General features: G+C 40.6%; 1 protein-coding gene across 2 annotated transcripts in view; it reads left to right on the forward strand.

Annotated features, from left to right (window-relative positions):
• The window catches only part of UNC5B (unc-5 netrin receptor B), a 379,330-nt gene that overhangs the window by 324,040 nt on the left and 31,149 nt on the right, over positions 1-24,141 (forward strand). For both annotated transcript variants that reach the window (XM_086922114.1, XM_086922115.1), the window contains 5 exons: positions 8,071-8,265; positions 10,321-10,695; positions 13,450-13,537; positions 19,121-19,289; positions 23,015-23,248. In XM_086922114.1, coding sequence (XP_086778240.1) covers positions 8,071-8,265; positions 10,321-10,695; positions 13,450-13,537; positions 19,121-19,289; positions 23,015-23,248 — 1,061 coding nt within the window. The remainder of the gene's footprint in view (positions 1-8,070; positions 8,266-10,320; positions 10,696-13,449; positions 13,538-19,120; positions 19,290-23,014; positions 23,249-24,141) is intronic.

Below are 24,141 nucleotides of genomic sequence, written 5' to 3' on the forward strand. Positions count from 1 at the left end.
ACTCAGCAATTTTTTGTTGATTTCGACAAACCACACAAAGGGCATGTTTCATCAAAGGCAAGCATAGCAAAATAGATTGTTTAATGTATCTTAACCTGTTACATGTAGGCTAAAAGAAATGTGCCTGTCCCACGCAAGCCTCATTCCAGTCACAAAAAGGATCAACTATGGCTATCCTTGGAAATATACCCATAGCTGACATTTGTAAGGCAGCTACACGGTCCACTCCACAAACATTCACCAAGCACTACTGTTTGGATATCTTGGCATGCCAGCAAGCAGGAGTTTGTGAAGTTGTTCTTAGAACTCTGTTTCAGTCTTCTGCCACACCCACCGGCTACCCACCGCTTAGGGTAGTACACCTTTCGAGTCTATTCGGAACATGTGTATCCACAGCCACACATGCTACAAACTGAATATGTTACTTACCCTGTAAGCATCTATTTATAGCGTGTAGTGCTGTACATTCACATGTGTCCACCCACCGCCACAGTTGTTGCAGTTGCACCATCTTTCACTTAAACTCTATATATAACTTCTTGCATGGTATCCACACTTTCTTATCTAACGCTCAATCTGAAGGCTCACCCACTGTACGGAAAACAATCTAGCAATGGAGCCCGTGCCCATTCCCATTACCAACTAAGGGAGGAGTCACAATACCTTGTGACTTAAAAGACTTCTTTGAAGAAAAACAAGTTGCAAACTTCTGAGCCCAACTCTAGATGGTAAAGGAAATCACAGCATATGAATCTACAGTACCACATGCTGCAAACAGATGCTTACAAGGTAAGCAACGCACTCATAACGACTTTCAGTCAGCCCTTTTTCATCCATTGGTCTGGTATTGTGTCATTCACATTTATTTTTCTCCCACTACAGCGTACAGCTTGTGACAGTGCGTCAGCGCTCTTTAACAATTGGCAAACTTCATTGTGAGTGATGTCCTTTCACAAGGAGCAGGTCCAAATGTAAAATATTACAATGGCAATGTATACGTTTTGAGACCCAAACATATGTTTGCATTTAGAAAACTTTATTTCAGATAGATATGGGCTAATAGCTCAGCCATAAATAAAGTTTTACAAAAAAAATGGCAAAACAAAACAAGCATTGACAAAGCCACCCATTGGCTTTTCCAATAGATGTTGTATTCGATATTCTAACCTCCTGCCATAAAACAATGTCCATGCTTCTCCTGCAAAGTGTGGCAGTGATATATTATTCTGTCTTTTATACACTAAGAAATGTGAATTATTCGTTGTGTCAGGCTCATGGCTGATTCCTTGATCAAACCTCAGAAGAAGATTATTATTATTATTATTATTATTATTATTATTAATATTATTATTATTATGTGAGATGTGAGATTTCCACAGAAAAAAATATATAAGAAAGATTCACTTGAACATACAAAATGTCTGATTCGCTAAGTCTGATTGGGTGTGATACTCGATCGTGTTATTCACAGAAAGACTGTTGCCGTGTAGCAAAAATAGCAACCTCTTCAAATTCCGCGATAGTGACGCCATCTAAAGTGCCGGGTGGTGCGCGAGATAAGCAAATACGGGAGAAAACAAAGGGATTGTGAGCCGCAATAAAGAAGGGGTGGGATGTGAGGAAAGGAAGTGAGAGGATTACAAGGAAATAAAGTGAAAAGGGAGATGTGGAAAGAGAGGGAGAAATAAAAGATACAATGAAAGAAGAAATAAGAGACGGGTACAAAATAAATGGAGTGACAGGGGTAATAAAAGAGAAGCAATGAGAATAACTGAAAGAAATGGCATTAACGGCAAGGAAAGAGAGGCGAGGAAGGAGGGATAGCAAATAGAGGTGAGGTAAAACAAGAGAAGATAGAAGGAAAGCTGGACTGAGGCGGATTGAAATGGAGCGCGAGCTGAGAGAGCGAAGGTCCCTCAGAGCGCTGTTCTTGAGGCCTGCATGGAAGAAGAGCTGGCCATATGTTTGTCAGACGGCAGCATCGTGCCTCACTCAGCAGTCCTGACATGGGGCCTTGGGGGGGGGGGCTCCCACCTTCTCCGAGCACTGTCAGGGTCCACGGGAGCACATACCGGCGGCCTGTTTCCATATTCTCTGAACATCATGTGGCTTTAGCTAGAAATATGCGCCAGAGAGCTCCTGGAACACCGCTACTGGAGCCAGAAACGTGACCCGGGGTGAGACGGACAGATGGCAGTGCTAAGGAGGGACGGAAGGCCTGACGCTGCATACCGCAAAGCACGCACATATTCAGTGTATATGTGATGGAGGAATGATGAAAATACCAGTTTGAAATAGGTTTGTTCGTTTTTAAAAAAATACTAGTTCCATATATCTCGCTACCCAGGACCACATCTGTTCCAGATCACTAACTGCTGCCCAGTTCTCTCCCTGTTCAAAACCTGCTACTTGCTGTTCGTGAATGTACAAGAACTCGATGATTTCCGACCTGCATGTAATTCAGACCAGTAGTATCTACACGGAACCCGTATCCCTGTCTTCCATCGCTGTCTGAATACAATGCCTATTCGTGCTCACGTGCCTATACGTCACTCACACCCAGGGCACACGTCCAAAAAAAGAAGTGGGGGGACTAACCTAGTTAATCGGAATGCAAGTGGCATCAAGGCACGTGACATCATAGGAAGCGGCATCATAAGCAGTGACATCAGATCTTAGGCACTCACATATATGTTTAACATGTCTATCATGAGTACATTGGAGCACATTTCGAGCTATAGAGAAACCCTCCTGATTTAGGCAGAATCTTCACACTTTTGTAAACTACACATAAAACAATGTTGTCTTTTGTCAGCATAAACTTCCTCGACCCATGTTGCTTTAAAATACAAAATAGTGGTATTTAAATTATTTCAACGCCTCCTAAGGGGTAGTAAGCACTATAAATTACATTTTATTTTTGTGTAAATACTGGGAAAGACCAAGACATCTGACATTCTTACAGTGCATGCGTATCGACCTAAACAGAGTCTGAACAAAGTGAAAAGCTGCGTCTCCTAAGTATGTATGAAGCGCTAGCAAAGTGTGAGCCTTTGTTTCCCCTCTGCTGCATTTGCTTCTAGGTGTGAGGCACCTGACTGCTGCCAGCCAGGAGACTCAAACGAAAAGAGGCCTGATGACCTCTCCGATTCGGCCTTTGTTATGGGCCCAGCAGGAGTCTGAACTAAAAAAGCCCCCTCGCGCCTGCACGTGGTTGTGGATCGAAAGCAGACAACGCGAAGGCGCTGCTGAATGTGTCTCGGTGTTTGCAAATTACACTGGGACGAATTCAGCATATTTTTACAGTGGGGCCCAACTTCTTAGCGGGGTGGATGGCATCCACCCTGTGAATACAGTGGTTAGACGCCGTCCACCCGCGTGTACCCCCGACTCATGCCCTGCTCACACTCACTACGCCTACATAAGGAGTACTGCTGGAAATTTCCAGGATCACATAGTGTCATATAAATGATACATGTGGAGGAGTAACTCATGCAACCAACGCTAAGTGCTTTATGCCGCACAAGGTGTATGGAAAGCGCTATACAAATGAACGTACAATACCTAGCCATGGAAAATACTCCATCCCACTAAATGCTCCACCCTAATGTTATTCGCAATTCCAAGTATAAACTTTCGCTCTTGGAAGGACTTTCTTTCAGAGTAGCTGACTTTTACTGTGGAACTCATCCATTACAGTAGAGGGCTGTGTTCTTAATGTTCTGTGAGTCCGCTTGCATGCATACAACTTCACGCTAGAGAAGTCCATCAAACTATCAGCCTCTGAGTATTGGTGTGTGTTATTGTTTCAAGGGAAGTAACAGGCACCTCTTTTATTTCTAGTAAAGTGCGGTGGAGGGTCTTTTTTCTAAAGAAAACTTGCCAATGTTTGCTGATGGTTCTTTATTCATCCATATATATGTTAGTATTCATGTAGCGTAAAACATGATGGAGAGCAATAGAGCTCTGAATATTGCAAGGGTACTGGGCAGCCGCTGCCTGGGCAGGTAAGAGCGGTGGGGCCAGGTGAGGGGGGATTTCGATGGACGATGACTAGAGAAAAATAAATATTTATTAAATTTCCCCTTGTCATCGTCTGTCGAAATCTCCTCCAACCGGCCCCACCGCTCGTTCCTGCACGGGCCGCAGCTGGCACTGGGAGATGTTACATGATAGCATACATCAAGTGGGGGTTATATATTTTTATACTAGAATCTGTCAATAATTCAGAGATTTCAAAAAGCAAGGTAAAGGTGTTGTTCCTTTGCGTAACTTGTTCACCAAAATCTGGAACTCCTTACCCCTTCATAGTAGACTTTGTCCAAATGAAACTTTCTCAGGAAACCGATATAGACGTGGCTATTTCAAACTCCTGTCTGAGCACGTCTAGCAGTCATTCTAAGGTCTTCTAGCGCTGGTAGCCCCTTGGGGTAGCCCTGCAGTTTGAAATCATTTACAAATTACACCTCACTATTTTACAATAGTATTTTGCATATTTAAATTTTCAGGCAAAGGGAGATAAAATGATTTTACCAGAATAACACTGTTTTCAATGAAGTCTCCTGACCAGGACTCAAACCAGGTTCCCAGATTGCAAAGTCAGATGTTTTTACTCTTCTCAGGGAGGCTAGCGACCTACTTGTTGAAATAAAGATATAGGTCCTCCTTACAGTCCCGAGGGGAGGTGCTGCCACTTTTAACATGTTTTTTAAGCTAGGGTACATTCCCTTCTTGTTGTTTATGTTTACTTTACTTGCACTTTGTGTTCTTCACCGGAAAGGATACCAGCGCAAACCTTTCATGTGTATCACATTTCTTACTTTTACAAGGGAGGATGTTGGCAGATGCGTCATTTTCACATGCAAAGGTCGGTACTTCTTTCTTTTTCAAGTGAGGATAGTAGTATTTCTTACTGTTTCAAGTGAGGATACTGGTACTTCTTACTTTTTCAAATAAGGCTAGTGGTACTAATTCATTTTTAATGGGAGTATATTGGTACGTCTTACTTTTTCATATAAGGCTAGTGGTACTAATTACATTTTCAAGTGAGAATAGTGGTACTTTTTTTCTCCAAGTAATTATAGTGGTATGTCTTACTTTTTCAAGTGAGGACATTGCTACTTCTTACTTTTTCAGTTGAGGATACTGTTACTTCTTACTTTTTCAGAGGAGGATAATGGTACATCTTACTTTTTAAAGAGAGGATAGTGGTATCTCTTACTTTTTCAAGGGAGGATACTGGTATGTCTTTATTTCAAGTGAGGATAGGAGGATAGTGGTATGTCTTATTTGAAGTAAGGATACTGGTATTTCTTACCATTTAAATTCAGGATGCTGGTACTTCTTACTTTTTAAAGTAAGGCTAGCGGTACTTCTCACTTTTTCAAGTGAGGATACTGTTACATCTTACTATTTCAAGTGAAGATATTGGTACTTCTTACTATTTCAGGTAAGGCTAGTTGTACTAATTACTTTTACAAGCAAGGATAATGGTACTTCTTACTAGTTCAATTGGGGATAGTGGTACTTCTTACTTTTTCAGAGGTGGATACTGGTATTTCATACTTTTTCAAGTAAGGCTAGTGGTACTTTTTCAAAAGAGGATAGTGTTATTTCTTACTTTTTCAAGGGAGGATACTGATACCTCTTATGCTTTCAAGTAAGGATACCGGTACGTCTCATATTTCTAAGCAGGACACTTGTACTTCTTGCTCGTGGGAGCGAGTATACTGGTAATACGTACGTTTTCAAGTGAGGCTGGTCGCACTTCCTACATTATCATGTCAGTATATTGGTACTTCTGGCATTTTCAATTGAGGCTACTGACACTTCTTACTTTTTCAAGTGTGGTTACTTCTCACTAACCAAGTGAGGATACTCATACATATAATGTATTGCTGGGGGGTGTCACCACTTCTTACTTTTATTAGGTAGCGTGCTGGCACTCCTCTGCGTGCCAACAACTCCTTTGATTGGGGAAAAAAAGCTCAGAATGAAGTACTTACGCTGAGACAGAGTGTCTGAACATCTTTTATTTCCACTTCAAGCCCTGCTCAGAGCTATAATAAAAGTATATTGAAGCACAAATGACAGAGCTCGGCAGCAGTCAAACAGCCCAATAAAAGCCCTGATGTTTCTAAAGAAGAGTGGCGATGAAAGGCGCCACACTTGTAAGGTCTCACCGAAGAGCACTGTTTCCAGTCATAGATTAAGAAAAAGATACATATGTGAGGATGGAACAGAGAAGGGCACAGACTGTTTCACTTAATAAGCAGTTTGTCTGCTACAAGGAGCAGTTATTGTCTCAGAGCACACTCAGCCTAGCACTTCAGAACTTGAAAGTGTCTTTGGCTCATAATGACAGACATGCAGGTTTAGGGTGATGTTTGTGGGATGAGATCACATTCCTCCAGCTCCCCGTACTTGCCCCTGTGCCTTGCAGCGTGGCGTTCCATGCTTCAAGCCATTTCACTGAACTATCACCAAATTGTCGCAACATGGCAGGGGACGCTCCTTGCGGGTTTGTTACCAGGTCATTCCAAAGGCAGATGTGAGGGGTACTTGGCAGTGCCAGGGTCTGCCTCATGTTCTTGACCAGCTGAATCCTGTGATGAGGGAATAGAGGGCACGAGGGCTGGTGGCATGGGAAGCAAATGCCAATATGTTTCTGCATCTCACTTATGGCAGCTACCTGCTTCTGTCAGGAAAAGTGTCACCTCTCAATGGAGAATTTTGTAATCCATAGGCATAATTTCAAATGTCATCGAGGGCAAAGTTATGGCTTCATTTTACAGACTACTGGAGCAATTTGATGGCTCGTTGTAGTATTGTTTCAGTTGTGCGTTTGTTCTCATTTTAATTTTTGCATGGAAGAATTTAAATCAATCTGTGGCTTCTCGTAAATATTAAATGTAGTCATTAACATTTTGTGATGATGAGAAAAACAGGACAGGTCGTAACAGTACTTTAGTTCCTGATGACCCATACAATAATTGTTCTAAGAGCCACATCACAAACTCCTGCAATACCTTTCATTCATCACTCGTCTTTAACATCCATTCTTCATGCATCAGTACTCTGTACTAAATGTACTAATGGTATCTGTGAGTACCACTGAGCACACTAAGACAATTTACTTCCCACCTTACCCAATTATATATTATTGGATGCAGGTCCCTAACCTCCTGAAACTGTGGAACCTGTGGCATTGTTTTTCGTATCTCAGATATTTGCTAGTGCCATTCAATTTTAACTTCCTGAATCTTCTACGTGTGGTACCACAGAACACAGACACACTATAAATTGATTCAGGATTCTAGGAAAAATAGCATACACAACTCTCTGGGTGTGGGTCCATAGTTTTAGAAACAGGGTATTCATGACTCGAGGAGAAAAAAGGTCTAGCACAGCTATTGAGACATGAGCAACAGTTGTGAGACAAGGGTTTTTGCTAGCTTCAAACCCTTGAAAATCTGTCTTGCAGACACAAATGTTACAGAGCCTGCACAAAAAGTGAATGGTGAATGTTTGAATTAATACTAGCCACTGTCAGTCACTTTGACACACTGCTTTCTGTCGTTTTTTGCTTGCCTGGGGCATCGCAAAGAGAGACCAACCATATGCAAAATAGCTTTGGCCTTGTCTCCACAGAACAGTCTAGACTCTAGACTAAAGTGACAGGCCATTTCCCTTCTGAACGTTGAACACACTAACCACTGACCAGTTTGAATAGATCACAGAATCTGTGGTGTTTGTAGTCTGTAGAATATTTTGATCACATGGTACTGCTATCTAAGTGTAAATATATGGATGGACAAATGTATTTATGAGCTGAAACAATTCACCTTTGCTCAGACAAGAAACAGGGAAAGTAGATGTTACCGCTCTAGGAAAGGGGGAAGGGTTTGGGACAGTAAGTGTCTGAAAACCGCTTAAAAACGTGGAATGGAGATCTCTGATCCTGTTCTACCTGCTCTTTGCTTTTAGTGCTCTGTTCTTTGCGCTGTGTTTGTGGTGTTGATTTTACAGTGCCTTTCTCTCCTGCTGTCTTACACTCTTTCCTTTCCTTAGTCTTGGATGCCACAGGGGACGTGGCTCTCTATGCCGGCCTGGTGGTTGCTGTGTTCATATTCATCATTCTGCTAATGGTCATCGGTGTAGTGGTTTACCGTCGCCACTGCAGGGAATTCGACACTGACATCACAGATTCCTCCGCTGCTCTCACCGGAGGCTTCCATCCAGTCAACTTCAAAACCTCCAGACAAGGTAAGAGTCAACCTTCCAGAGTACACTCAGAGATGCCTCTTCATACCACTGTATGCGCCACACCAGTTGATGCACTATACTAGTTAAGTCTGTGATCCGCTGAAAGAATCAAAACAAGGCTGATGAAGGTAGAAAGCCACAAATCCGTTTTCAACCTGGCAGCCTCTCTGAAGGACGCATTTCTTGTTTTTTTTTTGTGGTTACTGGTAACTCTCAGTTCAGTGATAGAGCATCAGATGATGCCACAGTCTCCATAAATTTTGTATTTCAGTGAAACCATAAAGAGAAGGGCTTTCTCATAGAATTCTGTAGGCTGCCGTTAAACAACATCAGCAAGGCAATATGTGCTCTCTAAAAAACGTGAACAAACATTAAAAACCAGACTTGAGACTATTCAGTGTCAATAGCTACTAAAATGTTTTTAGGAAACTAAAAGGGTAATCTGTCCAGCTTATAGTGCACCCCACGTGATAGTCGCCCACTATCACAAAAAAGATAACATTACAAGCAAACAATTGAAAAAGGAGGCACCCCAATTTTTTAAATATATTTTTTAAAATGCAGGTTCTTTGAGTTACAGAAGACTAATATATTGTCTAGCATACATGATTGTCTATAAATATCACATTATCAGTCATCATCAATTCATCATGAAAAGACTGTTCCTGCGCTTGCTTTGGGGGAAAAGTCTCACTTTTTTTGTGTCAACTTGAGGTCCAGTTTAAAGTGATTAGATTTTTGCATTTCTATATCCCTACTTATCGTGCTGAAAACCATCAAAGGATGAACACAGCAATAGAAGACCTTGAGGATATTGATACTTTAAAAAATGCTTTGTGGATAAATGGCTAGGAACAGCGTTTTTTGTTTTGCTAATACTTTTGGGAGCCAAATTTGACAAATCTTCACAAAACTTTCCAAAACAAGTTCATCCACCTCAGCTCCTTACTGGAAAGTTTTGAAGTGATCTGTCAAGCAAGGGCTGAGACAAAGGGGAGGTCCCAAACCACCTTTTCCCCTAGGCAATTTCCAAAGGGATCTTTAGACAATAATACAGACAAATCTCTAAACAGAATTACATCAAATTTGGCAGAATGCCAGATCTTTGCCCAGAAAGAGGGCTTTTTGTCATTTCGCGTAAATCTGTTTAGCCATTTAAAAAAAAATATTGTTACAAAAATAGATATATCTGGATTGTTAGTTCTGCAAGAGTTTTGCAGGACCCCAAATAAAAAAATAGAGTAATCTTATTGGTCGCAAGAGCTTTTTTTCCGTCGGACGGGTAGTTCCTGCAGTACTAAGGAATGTAATTGGCTGACCACAACATGAAGAAAAATGTTGCAGCCACCATTACAGGACACATGCACTTGGTCCCTGTGTCCCAAAAAATTAAATTAATAACAGTATGTGGGTGCAGGGTAGGGGTATGCTGATAATCTTGCCTATGTGAGGGCTTCTCCATGGCCCAAAATTAAATATAATATTTTCGGCACGCCGGTCCCCTGGTACTCTGGCAGGAGCCTTTGACAGCTCCTGTGGGAGTTTGCGGGCCCAGCAAGGTCCCTCGTATGGTCCCATGTCCCTCATAGGCTTCCATGGGACCCAGCCCATCCCCCTTGAGCTCCCATGGAACGGATAAAATTAAAATAAAAAAGGTAATGGTAATAGCATATTCGTTTATGTGAACAAAACCCTGGAATTTCACTTAAAAAAACAGAGGTTAAAGTGACTTTATGGATAGCTGAAAATATCAGTTAAAACATAATATTTGTAACTTTAAAAAAAACGGCATTCACAAATGACAGTTACGTGAAGTAACTATAACTTGTACACTCGCCATGCAGTGGTGAAGCCCTTATATATGACCTCACATATTAAATTACTCAGGACATGTTCTATGATATCACTAATAACTGAAATTACACCCTTAATGACATCACTGTCCATGGCATGATCTTTCAATTCAATATTTATTGGTACCTTATCAAATGAATTATGAATAGGTGCATGTCACTTTTTGGGTTTCATTCATTGGTTGATTTTCTTTCCTTACAGATAACTCTCAGCTGCTTCACCCATCAATGCAGCCAGATCTAACAGCTAATGCTGGTATTTATCGAGGCCATATGTATGCTCTGCAGGACTCCGCTGATAAGATCCCCATGACAAATTCCCCTCTGCTGGACCCACTGCCCAACCTGAAGATCAAAGTTTACAACTCTTCGGCAGGGTCCTCTCCGAGGTTGCACAGTGTCAATGATCTGCTGGAAGCCATGCCCAATATTGGCATCTATCCTGGAGAGAGTATCATGAACTCAAGAAACAAAACCATCAGCTCACAGCATCAGCTGACGCTGCCGCGGGAGTCAGGGAACAGTGTTACTGGCACTCTCGGCTGCCTAGGAGGAAGACTAACTATCCCAGACACTGGTAAGTTGGAAGTGCCTCTGTACAGTCATCTCAGCATCACAAGTCAGTGCTTTAACCCCTTCGATGCTCATGACGAGCTCAGCTCGTCATGAGGTACACCTCTCGTGTGCTCATGACGAGCTGAGCTCGTCATGAAAAAGGGGATTCAAGAACTTTCAGCACAGGAGGGGAAAACCATTGGCAGTGATGGTATTAAGGTTAAAGCACAATTGTAGATAGTGGATATCAAGACCCCAACTGCCACTAAACATCAATCTCAATCTTTCTGTGTCAAAGTAAGGATGTTCTGCTATGTCCTGCTGCCATGAAATCAATAAGTAGTCTGTTGTAGCATTTCTTCACCATGTGGTGTTGCTAACACTGCCCCAACCAGTACGCAAAGAATGAAATTCATGACATAGGAGAACTTGGACTATCGTCATATTAAGTAAGTATTCTGGATTAATAAACTCCCAAATCTTCAAATCTGAATAGTTGTTTGCACCATGAGTGATCTAATTTCGAGTATGATCTAATGTTTCTTCATGTAACATTAAAACCTGAACCTAATGGACACAAACTTATAGAGTACATTATTTTCCGTTCTGTCAACCATAATCATCCAGATTCACTATAACTAGTCTATCACACTATTCCATCCATCCATCAACTTTATTCACATTTTAAATAAAAATCATAGACATATATGAACAATAAATAATACCATATACAAAAAGTAAAAAATATATCATTTTTAAAACTACAACATTCTCCATCAGGTACAAAATGAATGGAATGCATAACAACAACACATTTTCTAAAATCCCGTAGTGATAAAAGGAAAACTCCAATAAAAGCAACCAGGTAAATGCAACTGCGTACAAAAAAAACCCAAGAAATATGTAGAACAAACAGAAGTAGAAGTGGGGGGATAGAGCATTTTCGGTGGCAGCAAGCAAGTTTTGGAATTCCCTACCCCTTGCTCTCAGATCCATGCCCGTCTGCTCCCCTTCAGAAAAGCCCTTAAAACCTGGCCTTTCACGGTCTAGCATCTAGCTGGAGTTTCTGTCTCTTTCTACTTTCCTGGGTATGGACAGCTGATCTCTAGCGCCTTTATGCCTTCGGGTGACTGCTGCACTTTATACATCTCAAATCAAGTCTTATGCACATAATCTCAATACCCCTGAGAGACACTATGTCACATAAAGACATGTAGGGGCCAATTATGATGTCAGGCAAACTTGCGTCTGCCCGACACATTTTGTAAACGGAACTGACCGACCTCTGGTCGGTGGTCTTAAATGCCTGATTAGGATGCGAACAAACACTGTTCGGTCGCAATCTGACATTTCCCTATGAGAGCATGTGTTAGCGCCGTAACCGTAGTACATGCTCCCATAGGGAAATAGGAGGTGGTGTTAATCTATGCAACCCATGGCAGGCATCTCAAGATGCCTTCCACAGGGTGCAGGGATTAACAGAGGGGGAAATATAGGTGTCCCCTCAGACCCAACCGGAGTCCGCACATACAAGGGGGCCCTGCTACGGGCCTCTGAACATGCATTCCAACAGTGTTTCCATGTCGGAAAGGCCAGCATGGAAACCCTGCCGAAAACCGCACATCTTTATCCCAAGGGAGGAAAGACCACCGCTCATTGTGCCTACCGGAAGCCAGCTGGAATGACCAGCCTGTTTCAATTCGCCCAGCTGATTTATGATTAGGGGTCGGAAATGAAACCAACAATGGCGGTTGGGTACTTTCTGACCACCATCGTAATAAGCCCCATAGTGAGTGTTGATAAAAGCTGCAAGAATAACAGTGGTGGTCTTGCCTATCTAAAATTCATGGACAACAGTCGCGGCCTTAAGAATTAGTAATGAAGAGCATTAATTCTCGGGCAAATAAAAACAATGTGCAACATATCACGTACCGAAATATTGTCACACACAAACACACACGGGGTTGGACTTTTCCAACCAGCTTCTGTTTGGATGCAACAGTTGGTGAAACATGCCCAGTCTAAAGTAGGTCACCAACAGATAGTGGTGGTTAGACATTTCCAAGTTGAGATAGGGTTCCAACCCATTTACTGACTTCACCAAGATATACTGTTGCATAGAACTCTTTGTGGAGGCGAAAGCATCGCGACCAGCCGCCACCCTTAGAAAAAAAGCCTGCTTTAACCAGACAGTGTAATCTTTAACAGTACTGCGTGGATCATGGAAGAGCTCTGGTCTTCTCAGCACTTTCAAATTGAACATGAGGTATTACAGCCATGGAATATGCAGCATATTATCCAGACTCATATAGTCGTCAATCATTAACTTGTTTAGCTTTAGCTCATCCTTCAGCCAAATAGTGAGCCAAAGCAAAAGGGGGCTAAGGCTTATGAGGTCTGAAATATTACCCAGGCCTAACTCTTCAAGAACAATCTCAGAGGGGATACCCCGTGTATCATACTATTCAGTCAGTTCTTTGGTTGTCAGTTGAAGTTGACCAATAACTTTGACTTCTCCTCTGTCATCCAAATACTGAAATCCTGATTGACTGCGGTCAATACTCATTTGTGATTGCACTTTGTATTTTGTGTATGAAAGGGATATAAACTGTATATTAAAACGATGTAAGATTTTTATTTACATTCTACCATACAAGTCTGTTGCCCTAATCCCTTCATTTCTGTGAGTTAGTATATGAGCTGTGTCATCTGTATGTAATGCCACTCTTGTTATAAAAATATTTTATTTTGATTAGCTTTGTCATTCTGTTCATAGGCGTGAGCCTTTTGGTGCCACATGGAGCGATACCACAAGGGAAGTACTACGAAATGTACTTGATGATCCACAAGCGGGAAACCACGATGTAAGTGATAATGAGGCTCCACAGCCGTTTTGAGTGCAGATAGCTGTTAAAGAGCTGTCCCACTCCTCATGCCATAAGGTTTCTTGAAATGTTTAGGTGCTGTGCGTTCGAGCTGGTACAATCTCTGACTTTACCTGTGTACAGTAAATATGGGATGTGTACCAGTTGATCTTCTGTTGTTTTTTTTATTTTTTATAATGTAGTCAAAACATTTGATTACATGGCTTTCGGTTCACTGCAATGACCACACATCACAAAATAATGAGTTTGAATGTAGATCGGGTGATGCCATTGGTCTTTTATTCGCTGCTGTGAACACATTCTTGAAAGATAGGTCTCAACTAACAATGGTCTTGTGGAAAAAATGAAATTTGTCCTCTAAGATTACACTTCAGATTGGGACATATTTCTGGCAAATATGGGATTTAACACACCCATGTACTGCTTACAGGAATATATGAAAGTGCTAGCTTTCCAGGAGTTATCAAAATAATGAGTTTGAATGTAGATCGGGTGATGCCATTGGTCTTTTATTCGCTGCTGTGAACACATTCTTGAAAGATAGGTCTCAACTAACAATGGTCTTGTGGAAAAAATGAAATTTGTCCTCTAAGATTACACTTCAGATTGGGACATATTTCTGGCAAATATGGGATTTAACACACCCATGTACTGCTTACAGGAATATATGAAAGTGCTAGCTTTCCAGGAGTTATCAAAATAATGAGTTTGAATGTAGATCGGGTGATGCCATTGGTCTTTTATTCGCTGCTGTGAACACATTCTTGAAAGATAGGTCTCAACTAACAATGGTCTTGTGGAAAAAATGAAATTTGTCCTCTAAGATTACACTTCAGATTGGGACATATTTCTGGCAAATATGGGATTTAACACACCCATGTACTGCTTACAGGAATATATGAAAGTGCTAGCTTTCCAGGAGTTATCAAATTACTCAAAATGTACACTTGAAAGAACTCTACCACATGCAAAGTTTAATTTAAGCAAACCTACAGCAAAAACAGTATTGCAAGCTGAACTCTGGTCTTTTCTCCTCCACCACCCAGGAATCGTGCTGACTCTGAATTTCAAAAGAACACATTTATAATGGTTTTCAGGGTGTATAACTATCTGCAAGAGTTATTCAAATACCAATAAATGTTTATGTTTGCTGAATTTCAGCTAAGTTTATATTTTCCTCACCCAGGAACAACCGCAATGCTGTCCATACATCTGAACCACAGCAGCAGCCCTGCCATTAAAGGAGAATATTTGCCCTTTTAAGTCCTTCTTTCAAATGTGAAACATGTCCAATCCTAATCATTAACTCTGGATTGGATCTTGTATCCACAAAAAAGTCAAACTATGAACCTAGGTTCAACTGAGTTTCAGACTCAATGCTGCCTGGCTCTATTTCTGGAAACACCTGAAGACTCAATTACCCAGATCATATGTGAAATACTAGAATTTATGCCTATTATTCTCTCAACTGTCTATGTTTCCTTTTCTTTAATATAGTGCTTTCTTGTTCCTTGTGAAGTGCTCCACTGCTAAATGCTAGGTCAACAATATATTAATACCCAAATGAATAAAACTGGAGACTTCAAAATGGATCTGCAACCAGTCCCTTAAGAAATAGTAGCTCGCTGTGTGTATTGCCTCAAATTTAGTTTATATATACTGCTTTCATCATTCCCCTGCTAATCTCTACTGACTTAAAGCTTTTCACAAGCAAGGCATGTCAAAGTATTTAACGAGTAGTACTCTTGTACTCCAAATGCTTTTGTAAATAAGTGTGAAAGTGCACATTTCTTCTCGCTCAGAGGTGCACAGACTTGTTTTTGCATTACTTGCTAAGTCATACCTTTTGTTGCATTCACATACATTTTGGAAGTAATTTCCTACCCAGGAAAACCCTGAAAACTTACTCATGATAAAGAATATAGTAAGTGGTTTCAGTTGTTGAGAAAGAAAAGGGTCACCCAGATTTATTTATGAGGTTAATTTAGGAAAATCAAAGGCAAAAAACTATGATACATACATTTACACATTTTTGTAAACCAGTCTGTAAATATTTTTTCATCTGCTGCAATACATGCACCTTATCTTCTTTCATTCACTGGAGTGGAAATACATGGAGACAACCATTTTGAGTTCATTGATGCGAGCACCTGTGGAACCATATGTTCAATTCATTGCATTTGATTCTCCTGCATTCTTGCGTTTGTGTATTCATTGCCATGGATGCATAGATACTTCAGTTAAAAAAATAATAATGATATAGGCACACATGGCGAGTTTGTGTTTATTATACAATGCATGGGCTGTCTTGAGCAATTTCCCGACCTAAATTCCAGTAGCTTTGAACTTTGCACTAAGAGTGGGGCGGGACTATGTCTTTCAATCTTCCGAGCAGCAAGGCAGGGCCAGAGAGTGGAACTTCGCGCTCACAAGCGCATTCAAGATCCCGCAGTGTGGGTCACGCCAACTGGGCCCACTCTCTGTTTAGGACTTTTTCTTTGCACTAGTACTTTGATTGTGGTAGGTGAGTGCCTCAATATTCATATATCTTGGACAAACGTAAAGCCTTTGGATGTACCACAGAGAATAAGAAGTATAGATACTATGGTTGAGCGAGCCATGTGGGTTGCCACAAATGAGATTGCTTTAACAGAGTGAAGATCATCTGTGGAGCAAGGGAGAGGGCCTGATAAGGCAGTTCATGGCACCAGTATGCCTGTGGGCGAATCATGAGGTCTTACGGTGAAATTGACATCTAGGGCTGATGGTGAAATATGCATTTCCAGCTGTGAAATTTCAGGCAGCCGCCCAATAGCTGCTCAGGACAATTCTAGTGTTTGCCAGGTACCACCCAGTCCAACAAGTGTAAACTTGCCTCAAGTACCGGTTGTCAAACGTAAAAAGATTACTAGATGCGCTTTCCGAATGAAACTAAAAACATACCAAACAAACCCGGCAAGGGGGTGGATCCAATAAACATGGGACTGCCAAGCATTGAAAGGGTGTGCAAAAAAACTGTGCATTTTTACATGAGCAACTCAGCCCAATTAAGGAGCGATTGACTGTCATGGAGGACCAGTTAGCAAGTCTAAGTCCTATTCCAAAATAACTTTACTAACGGCACTTATGTGCGTGCTTGTTGTCATGAGTATCACAAGAGTGTGGTGAGAAATCCCTCTTCGGCAGCAGTACTAACACGGAATGCCCATCATACTAATCCATTACAATCCTAGCACCACCGGTTTCATTCCTCCAAGTATATTGAATCTTTGTTGAAACCAGCAGATGTGCAGGGCTGCAGGGTCCCAGTAAGTAAGGAAAAAGAGGCATGGGTTCCAACCCCAGCAATACGATCCTCAGTCTACCCCCAGCGGCTTGACCTTGTGTTGATATTGGCAGTAGTCCCTCTTTTCTCCTTTAACGAATAATCAAACCAACACCTGGGAGCATCTGCACAACAGGGCCTTTCATTGGCTTAGTATCCATAAAAACTTTAATGCTGCACAGTGTAACGAGATCCTAATTTGGGCAGGGTCCGTTGGGTGGGACAATCATTATAAGACATAATGGAAGAGGTGTGGCACAGTGGCCAGGGTGCCTGACTCCGGACTACAGGGTTCACGGTTCAATCCCCGGTGCTGGCGGCAGGTTAGCCCAGTATTATGTGACTCTGGGCAATAGCTTGCTTAATCTTCCCGAGGGCCTCCAGCGCCGGGACACCACATCAAAGGTAGCTGTGCGCTTTATAAATACTGGTATTTCATTTCACTGCATTTTTGTGAATTTCTGACATCCATCTAGCATAAGGAAGCTATTAAGATCATATATGGAGGGCTCCTCACCTAAGACAGGCATTGTTACACTACCTTTGGGGTATTATTGCAAACCCCCAAGCAGGCAATCTGTCTGCCTTTATTTGGTCGCCAGTCTCGGTCAAAATGGGGTTTAGAATGTAACAATAGGAATGCAGTCCTATCAGTGCTTACAGAGATGGAATGTGTCCAGGTCGTTTTTGAAGAATGCCTTGTCAAATGAGCCTGTGGTCGTGCGTGAACGCCAGTTCTAAGTTTACCTATTTTTACTATGAAAATGGCCCCTCATGCTAATTTTAAACATTGCAGGTCTTCACTCCAAGGTACATCTCCCAGAGTGGCAACTATTTATAAGAGGTTAGGATATCCTGCTGTTGGCAGGAAAATTGGGATCCGAACCCTATTGTATTTGATGGACCCCTATGTTTTAATATACTGCCCACTGTTTCTCATTCTCACCTTGCATCACCCCATTGCTGGAGTGTGGCGATCTGTGCAGACTCCAGGCAATGGGGATACATGCCGCCTACGGACTTACCAGTATTCTGGCTCCCACAGGGTCGTAGTCTTCAGGGTTCAGCTGCCTCGGTGTAGTGGGGACCTAGAGAAAGGGATCCACGCTAAAGACTGTCAGGGAGAAGCTGATTTGGATGAGTATGCACCCCAAATCCATAGTTTCCAACCACTCGAGGCAGTTGGTCAGACCACGATGGTCGTGTCGTTGGAAACACACATCGTAATCTGGATTGCAATCATAGATCCCTGTACTGCACTATGGATGTTGTTTTTCATCCGACCGCCATTTTGGCAGTAAGAGAGAGGCTGTCGGAGTTGCCCGTCTTTCAGTGGTCGGTCGGGAGTGACGGATGCATGCACAGTAATCCGATGGTCGGACCGACTGCTTCCGACGAGACCACAGTGGTCGAATAACCTCCGACAGGACAGCGGAAGTCGGTCTGACCGACATCGTAATCAGGCCCTAGGTGTGGACACATCAAAACCCAATATTGTAGCTTAATTGCATTTGAACCCTGAACAATCTCCCATTAGCTACCTGTTTAATATTAGAGGGTGATGGGAAGACTTGTTACTATTTCGTTTTAGGGCAGACGTAATTAAATACTTACTCTACTTCCCAGTAGGCTACCGGTGCAATCTTGAATCTAGACTGTGGATGCGTAACAACATATATGGAAAATCACTGTAATATTTTATCCTTTTTGCAGTTTTTATAAGGTTCACTAAAATGTTTTAAATTTTTTTTATGAAATCCAGAGACCTTAGGCAATGTGTTCAAGGCTATCAATTCCTTCAACAGCTATCCAATGCTGAGACATGTTTTATGTAAACTGTTTCCTGCATGCAGCATTGCGTTCTCTGGGCACAATGCACTTTGATTGAACATATTTTTATTGATCTCCCTTTTATATATTTGTATATTGATAAATTATGTGTTATTACATTTGTATTGCCAGTTAATCAAAAAAGTCATGGAGTACCTGGATATATAATGTTTGTTTTTATCACACTTATGCACTTTTATGGCTGTTTTTGCAAATGAATAACGTTATTTTGACTGACTATACAGTGCAGTGAATGCACACAGCAAATGAACATGAATAGCAAGCTGAAATACTGGGAAAGTTATATAAAAAATACCAGAACTCTGGGGACTTTTTGATTACTGTAGTTTGTGCCACCATATGTGACCACACTGATTAACTTCCCTTTTTTCCCCTCTTCTCTCTAGTTTACCTTCGGAGGGGACACAAACAGTTCTAAGTCCCATAGTTTCCTGTGGTCCCATGGGCCAGCTGTTGTGTCGTCCAGTTATTCTCACCATTCCTCACTGCGCAGATGTAGCTTCCTCAGACTGGATTTTCCAGCTTAAGACGCAATCTCAGCAAGGGACCTGGGAGGTGAGGAGACGTACTCAAAATATTCTGCCGCAAAATAATGTGAAGAAAAATTGATTGTGAAATGTTATACTAGATCAGAAACATCAAAGGATGGATAGCTGTGTTAGAAAGCTTTGAAAAAGTTCCATAGTCAATATTCGCACCATGTACCACTGCCAGATGAATGATGCAAGCACTCCCTTGGAATGTCCTTAGCTAGTCCAGTCTTGGTCTCACCAAGTAAACAATTTTCTGGCCACTGAAATAAAAGTCTTGGAAGTAAATGAGCCTGAAGCTCCTCCTCCTCCATTCAGCCCACCCATGTATCATTAAGTCCATCTTGATACACTTTCAACAGGAGTCATCACTATATCTGATTTGCATCATACATGTTAGGACCAGAGCTTCTGATTACAGTATAACAATCATGAATTTGAAAAATAGTGTGGGAAACAGAAGTAAAATATAATCACATTTAGCATTTTGATGGCGAAAGGTTAAAGAGAGTGTAACTGTGGTCACAGGCTGTGGCTCGTTCTTAGCCTTCCATTAGCTTCTGCGATGAGGAGGAAGCTTGCTGATTCTTTCCACAGGAGGTTCGATGCATTTTTTCGGTGGTCACTCAGACTGTTCCTGTGTTCAGATCCAGAGGCGAGAATGCTCTTCAGCTAGCTGATATTCAGATAGACTTGAGCTTATTTAGCCTAGGGTTGACTACTGTAAGCAGAGTGTTTAACAGATTATGTCTCACCAGGACATACGAGATGTTGCAGGGAGTTGCAACGGCAATGGTGGTGATTTGAGAGTCGTGAACTAACATATTTGCTATTTAAGAAATTGTCAACCAGAATAGCTGTGTACAAATGGGGTCTATTTGTTCCACCTATCTTCGTACCATAAATTGTGTAGACACATTTTCAATCAGTTTAAGAGGTCTAATTTGATATGTTGTAAGGTCAGACTGTACTTAGATGGCCTTGAGAGGCAGCACCTTAGCAGGGCCACCAGAGGATGATTGGAGAGCCGATGAAGCAAAACACAATTCAACTGGCAGGTGCGTTAGTTAAACACTAATTGAAAAGAGGAGAACGCATTTCTCCAGTATTTAAACAAAATATCTAGTCATAAATATCGAATGACCCTAATATGGTGTCACAGAAATATTGTGATGCAGAAATATCGATGACAAAAATATAGATTTTTTTGTGGTAATTAATATTGTTTTCAAGAATGTTATTGTTAATATTGTTTACAATAACGTAGTTGTAAGAAATATTGTTTTATAATTCTTTGTTTTAAACAATATTTTAATTGTATATGTTATATATTGTTTGAATAATTGTTGTCGATGTTTAAATATAGTTTGTAATTTTAAGTTATTTATACATGTCATTTTTTATAGTAATTTATAGTGTTGTAGCAGGGTGTGAGGTTTGTAGGGGAACAGGATGGGAAGTTAAATAAGTATATCTTAATGAATAATTTGTAATTAATATGAATGATGTAATTGATAATTATGTAAAGTGTATACCTATTTTTATAATTATATTTTCGGTGTGGGTTGTTGGGTGTGTAGCGGGATAGGGTGGAAAGTTAATTAAGTAATAATTTAGCAATAATTATTAATTATTAATTAATTGATAATTATGTAAATTGTGTAATTATTATTTGGGAACATTATATTTTAGGTGCAGGTTGTTGGATTTGTAGGGGTATAGGGTGCGAAGTTGGGCAATAATTGATTAATAATTAATAATGTTAATTGGCTACCCCTACGCAGTCTGAACGCTTTCCCTAATGTTGCACAGACTGTGTGGAAATAGTAAATGTTACCCCTCCACAGTCCAATGCTTTCCCTACTGTTGCACAGACTGAACTGGTATATTTATTATTTATAAAATGTAATAGTCTTGTTAATATTGTTTAAATATATGTTATGTGTATTGAATTTTATATTTTTATACATAGCAATGTATATAATTTTGAAGATATTTTTAGTAAAACGTATTTTTTCTATAGATTACTTTTTATGTATAAGTAAATCGGCAATGTTTTTTAAAGTTTTTTCCAGTTTATTTGTTATACGTTTGTGTGTGTGTGTGTGTGTGTATGTATGTGTGTGAGTATATATATATATATATATATATATATATATATATATATATATATATATATATATATATATATATATATATATATATATATATATATATATATATATATATATATATATATATATATATATCCCCCAACCTCATTTTCAATCCCAAAAGAGTCCTCTCACTCAAGGGAGGGTGGGGCTGAAAACTTTATTGGCAACTGTTCCCCAGAGATGCGTTTTGGCATTTGCTGCCTTTTTCAATCTGGAAAACGCGTTTGTTAAAGATTAATGCAGGTGACAATTCATTTTAGTAAAAATAAGGACAACACTCATTGTATTTAAACTTTTCCAACAAGTTGGCGTCCTAGTAGACGATTGATCCCGCAGCCTGCACAGTGAGTTTTGTCAATGTTCTCATTGTGCAAAAACAAACATGTTGACAGTTCTTAAGTTAAAAACAGCACACATGATTTTCTGTTCTCCTCTCTCTTCGAGTTGCCACTCACCCTCCACTTGACTGACCCTCCCCAGTCCTTCAAAAATGTAAGCAACCTAAGACAAACTCCGGTCCAGCGTGCCTGCCTATCACGACAGCAAGTTTGTCGTCCTCTCTTAGCCATGGCGAGCACCTTGAGCCTTGTCCTTCACGTTTGCCACAGTATCAGGCACAGGGGCTGAACAGTTGCTACTACACTCTTACTCCTTTCAGCTGTTTGCCATTCAGCCCCTGATCGCGGGTGGTGTGCCGGTTGACGCTACCGCTACGTGCCTAATTATCCACCAACCTCGTTTTCAATCACAAAAGAGTCCGGTCACTAAAGGGAAGATGGGGCTGAAAACTTTATTGGCAACAGTTCCCTTTTCTATATTAGTAAATAAACGAAAATAGAAAATCATAATATAAATTAAAGTTAATATTTGTAATTATAGTTTTACGTTATGTATGTGTACATAAACATACACACATACATATATGCATGTGTTTGTTTAAAATAGTATATGTTTATATATATTTTTAATATAATATAATGCCAACATTTATTTACCAATATATTAATGTGACAAGTTAAAATATGTACTATTTTTAACTATATATATATATATATATATTAAAAAACGATTTTTTTGTGTATATATTTCGATATTAGTGTAAAACGATATTTTCTTTCAATACTATTCTACTTATCTTTATCGTTATTGAAAATCTATATTTTTGTGATAAATATTTTTGGCACACTATTTTTGTACCACAATATTTACGGTTTCGAAATTATGTCAGTGAACCCAGTTCTCCTAACTCCTCAGTTGATAATGCATCAGCTAGACCACTTATTCTCACCTCATAGCTTTTGATTTGTTTTCATTTAGAGAACCTGGCAAGTGTGAACCTGTCCCTAGGGGCCAGCAGAGCAGTATAACGAACTGTAGCAGTGGGGAAAAGTAATACAGCTGTATGCTGGCAGCTACCAATAGCACACTTATAGACTCACCTCACAGCCGTAACTATGTTTAAATTGTGATGTCATGTTGCAGAGACTCCTGTCTACGTCCATGTCGCAGACTAGATACTACACTTAAAAAGAACATCTGCAGTCAGAAAAAATGCCATTTGTATGCACTCCTTACCCTGTTTCTTTCCCATCAGGAAGTTGTCACCTTGGAGGAAGAGACGCTAAACACTCCGTGTTACTGCCAACTGGAGTCCCAGTCCTGCCACATCCTGCTTGACCAATTGGGTACCTACTCCTTTGTTGGAGAGTCATACTCTCGATCAGCCATAAAGCGGCTCCAGCTGGCCATCTTTGCACCATCCCTCTGCACATCGCTGGAGTACAACCTCAAAGTCTATTGCTTGGAGGACACGCCTGAAGCCCTGAAGGTAACATAGTTGAAGTCTTTAGGATTCCTGCTGTCCTCTCTTGATACATTTTTTTGTCTTATTAGATTACAATACCACAAAAGAAACGTGCTGCTATTCTTTGATGACAACAGCGTAATCACTGTTTCTTACACACGAGCACTTATCATTTTATCTCCCTTGAATTTGACGTATTCCCGGTGATTGGTTCAGTTGGTACAGTCTTTTTTCTTGATGAGCACTGTTTCCTGTTCTCATCCCGCTTAATTTGCACTATTAGGAGGATGCTACTATTGTTTGTTTAGCCAGTAATCATTGGTGGATTGTTTTCTGAAACGCCTCCTGTTTCATTTTCCATTCCTTTAGAACATTCATGAAGTGACCCCTGAGGAAGGGTCATGTTCCAACCCGAAATGCATTAAGATATGTAAATGTGTTAAACAAACAAATATGATTTGGCACACGAAGAATTACAGATTTATCATGATGTTCTCAGTGACCATAATTGTCAATTAAAAAGAAGTCATATCTACATCTGCTTAAGCGCATGAACTTATTGAATATTCAGTTTACGCAACTAACAACTACACGTTACCGGATACGTGCTCCTGCCAGCAGGGTGGGTGTCCCTTCCAGCACACTTGTTTGCTTGTACTACTGATGCCTTAGGACATAGCACATCGGCAAGGATGCACACTGCCATAAATCATAATATCAAGTTCATCTGGTGATAACCACGAGTGCACACTGGCTACATTGCCAGATTGTTACAGGATCGGCAGTTGCTGCTGGATGGGGGAGTTGGAAGATGCATCTCTGTACTTGAATAATGAAGTACATCTTACTCACCTAACTGGATGTCCTGGATTTCATAGATATCCCTCCCCATCCAAGCCTATCAGAGATTATGACAT

The sequence above is a fragment of the Lissotriton vulgaris genome, chromosome 5 (assembly GCF_964263255.1).
Source record: "Lissotriton vulgaris chromosome 5, aLisVul1.2, whole genome shotgun sequence".
Taxonomy (NCBI): Eukaryota; Metazoa; Chordata; class Amphibia; order Caudata; family Salamandridae; genus Lissotriton; species Lissotriton vulgaris.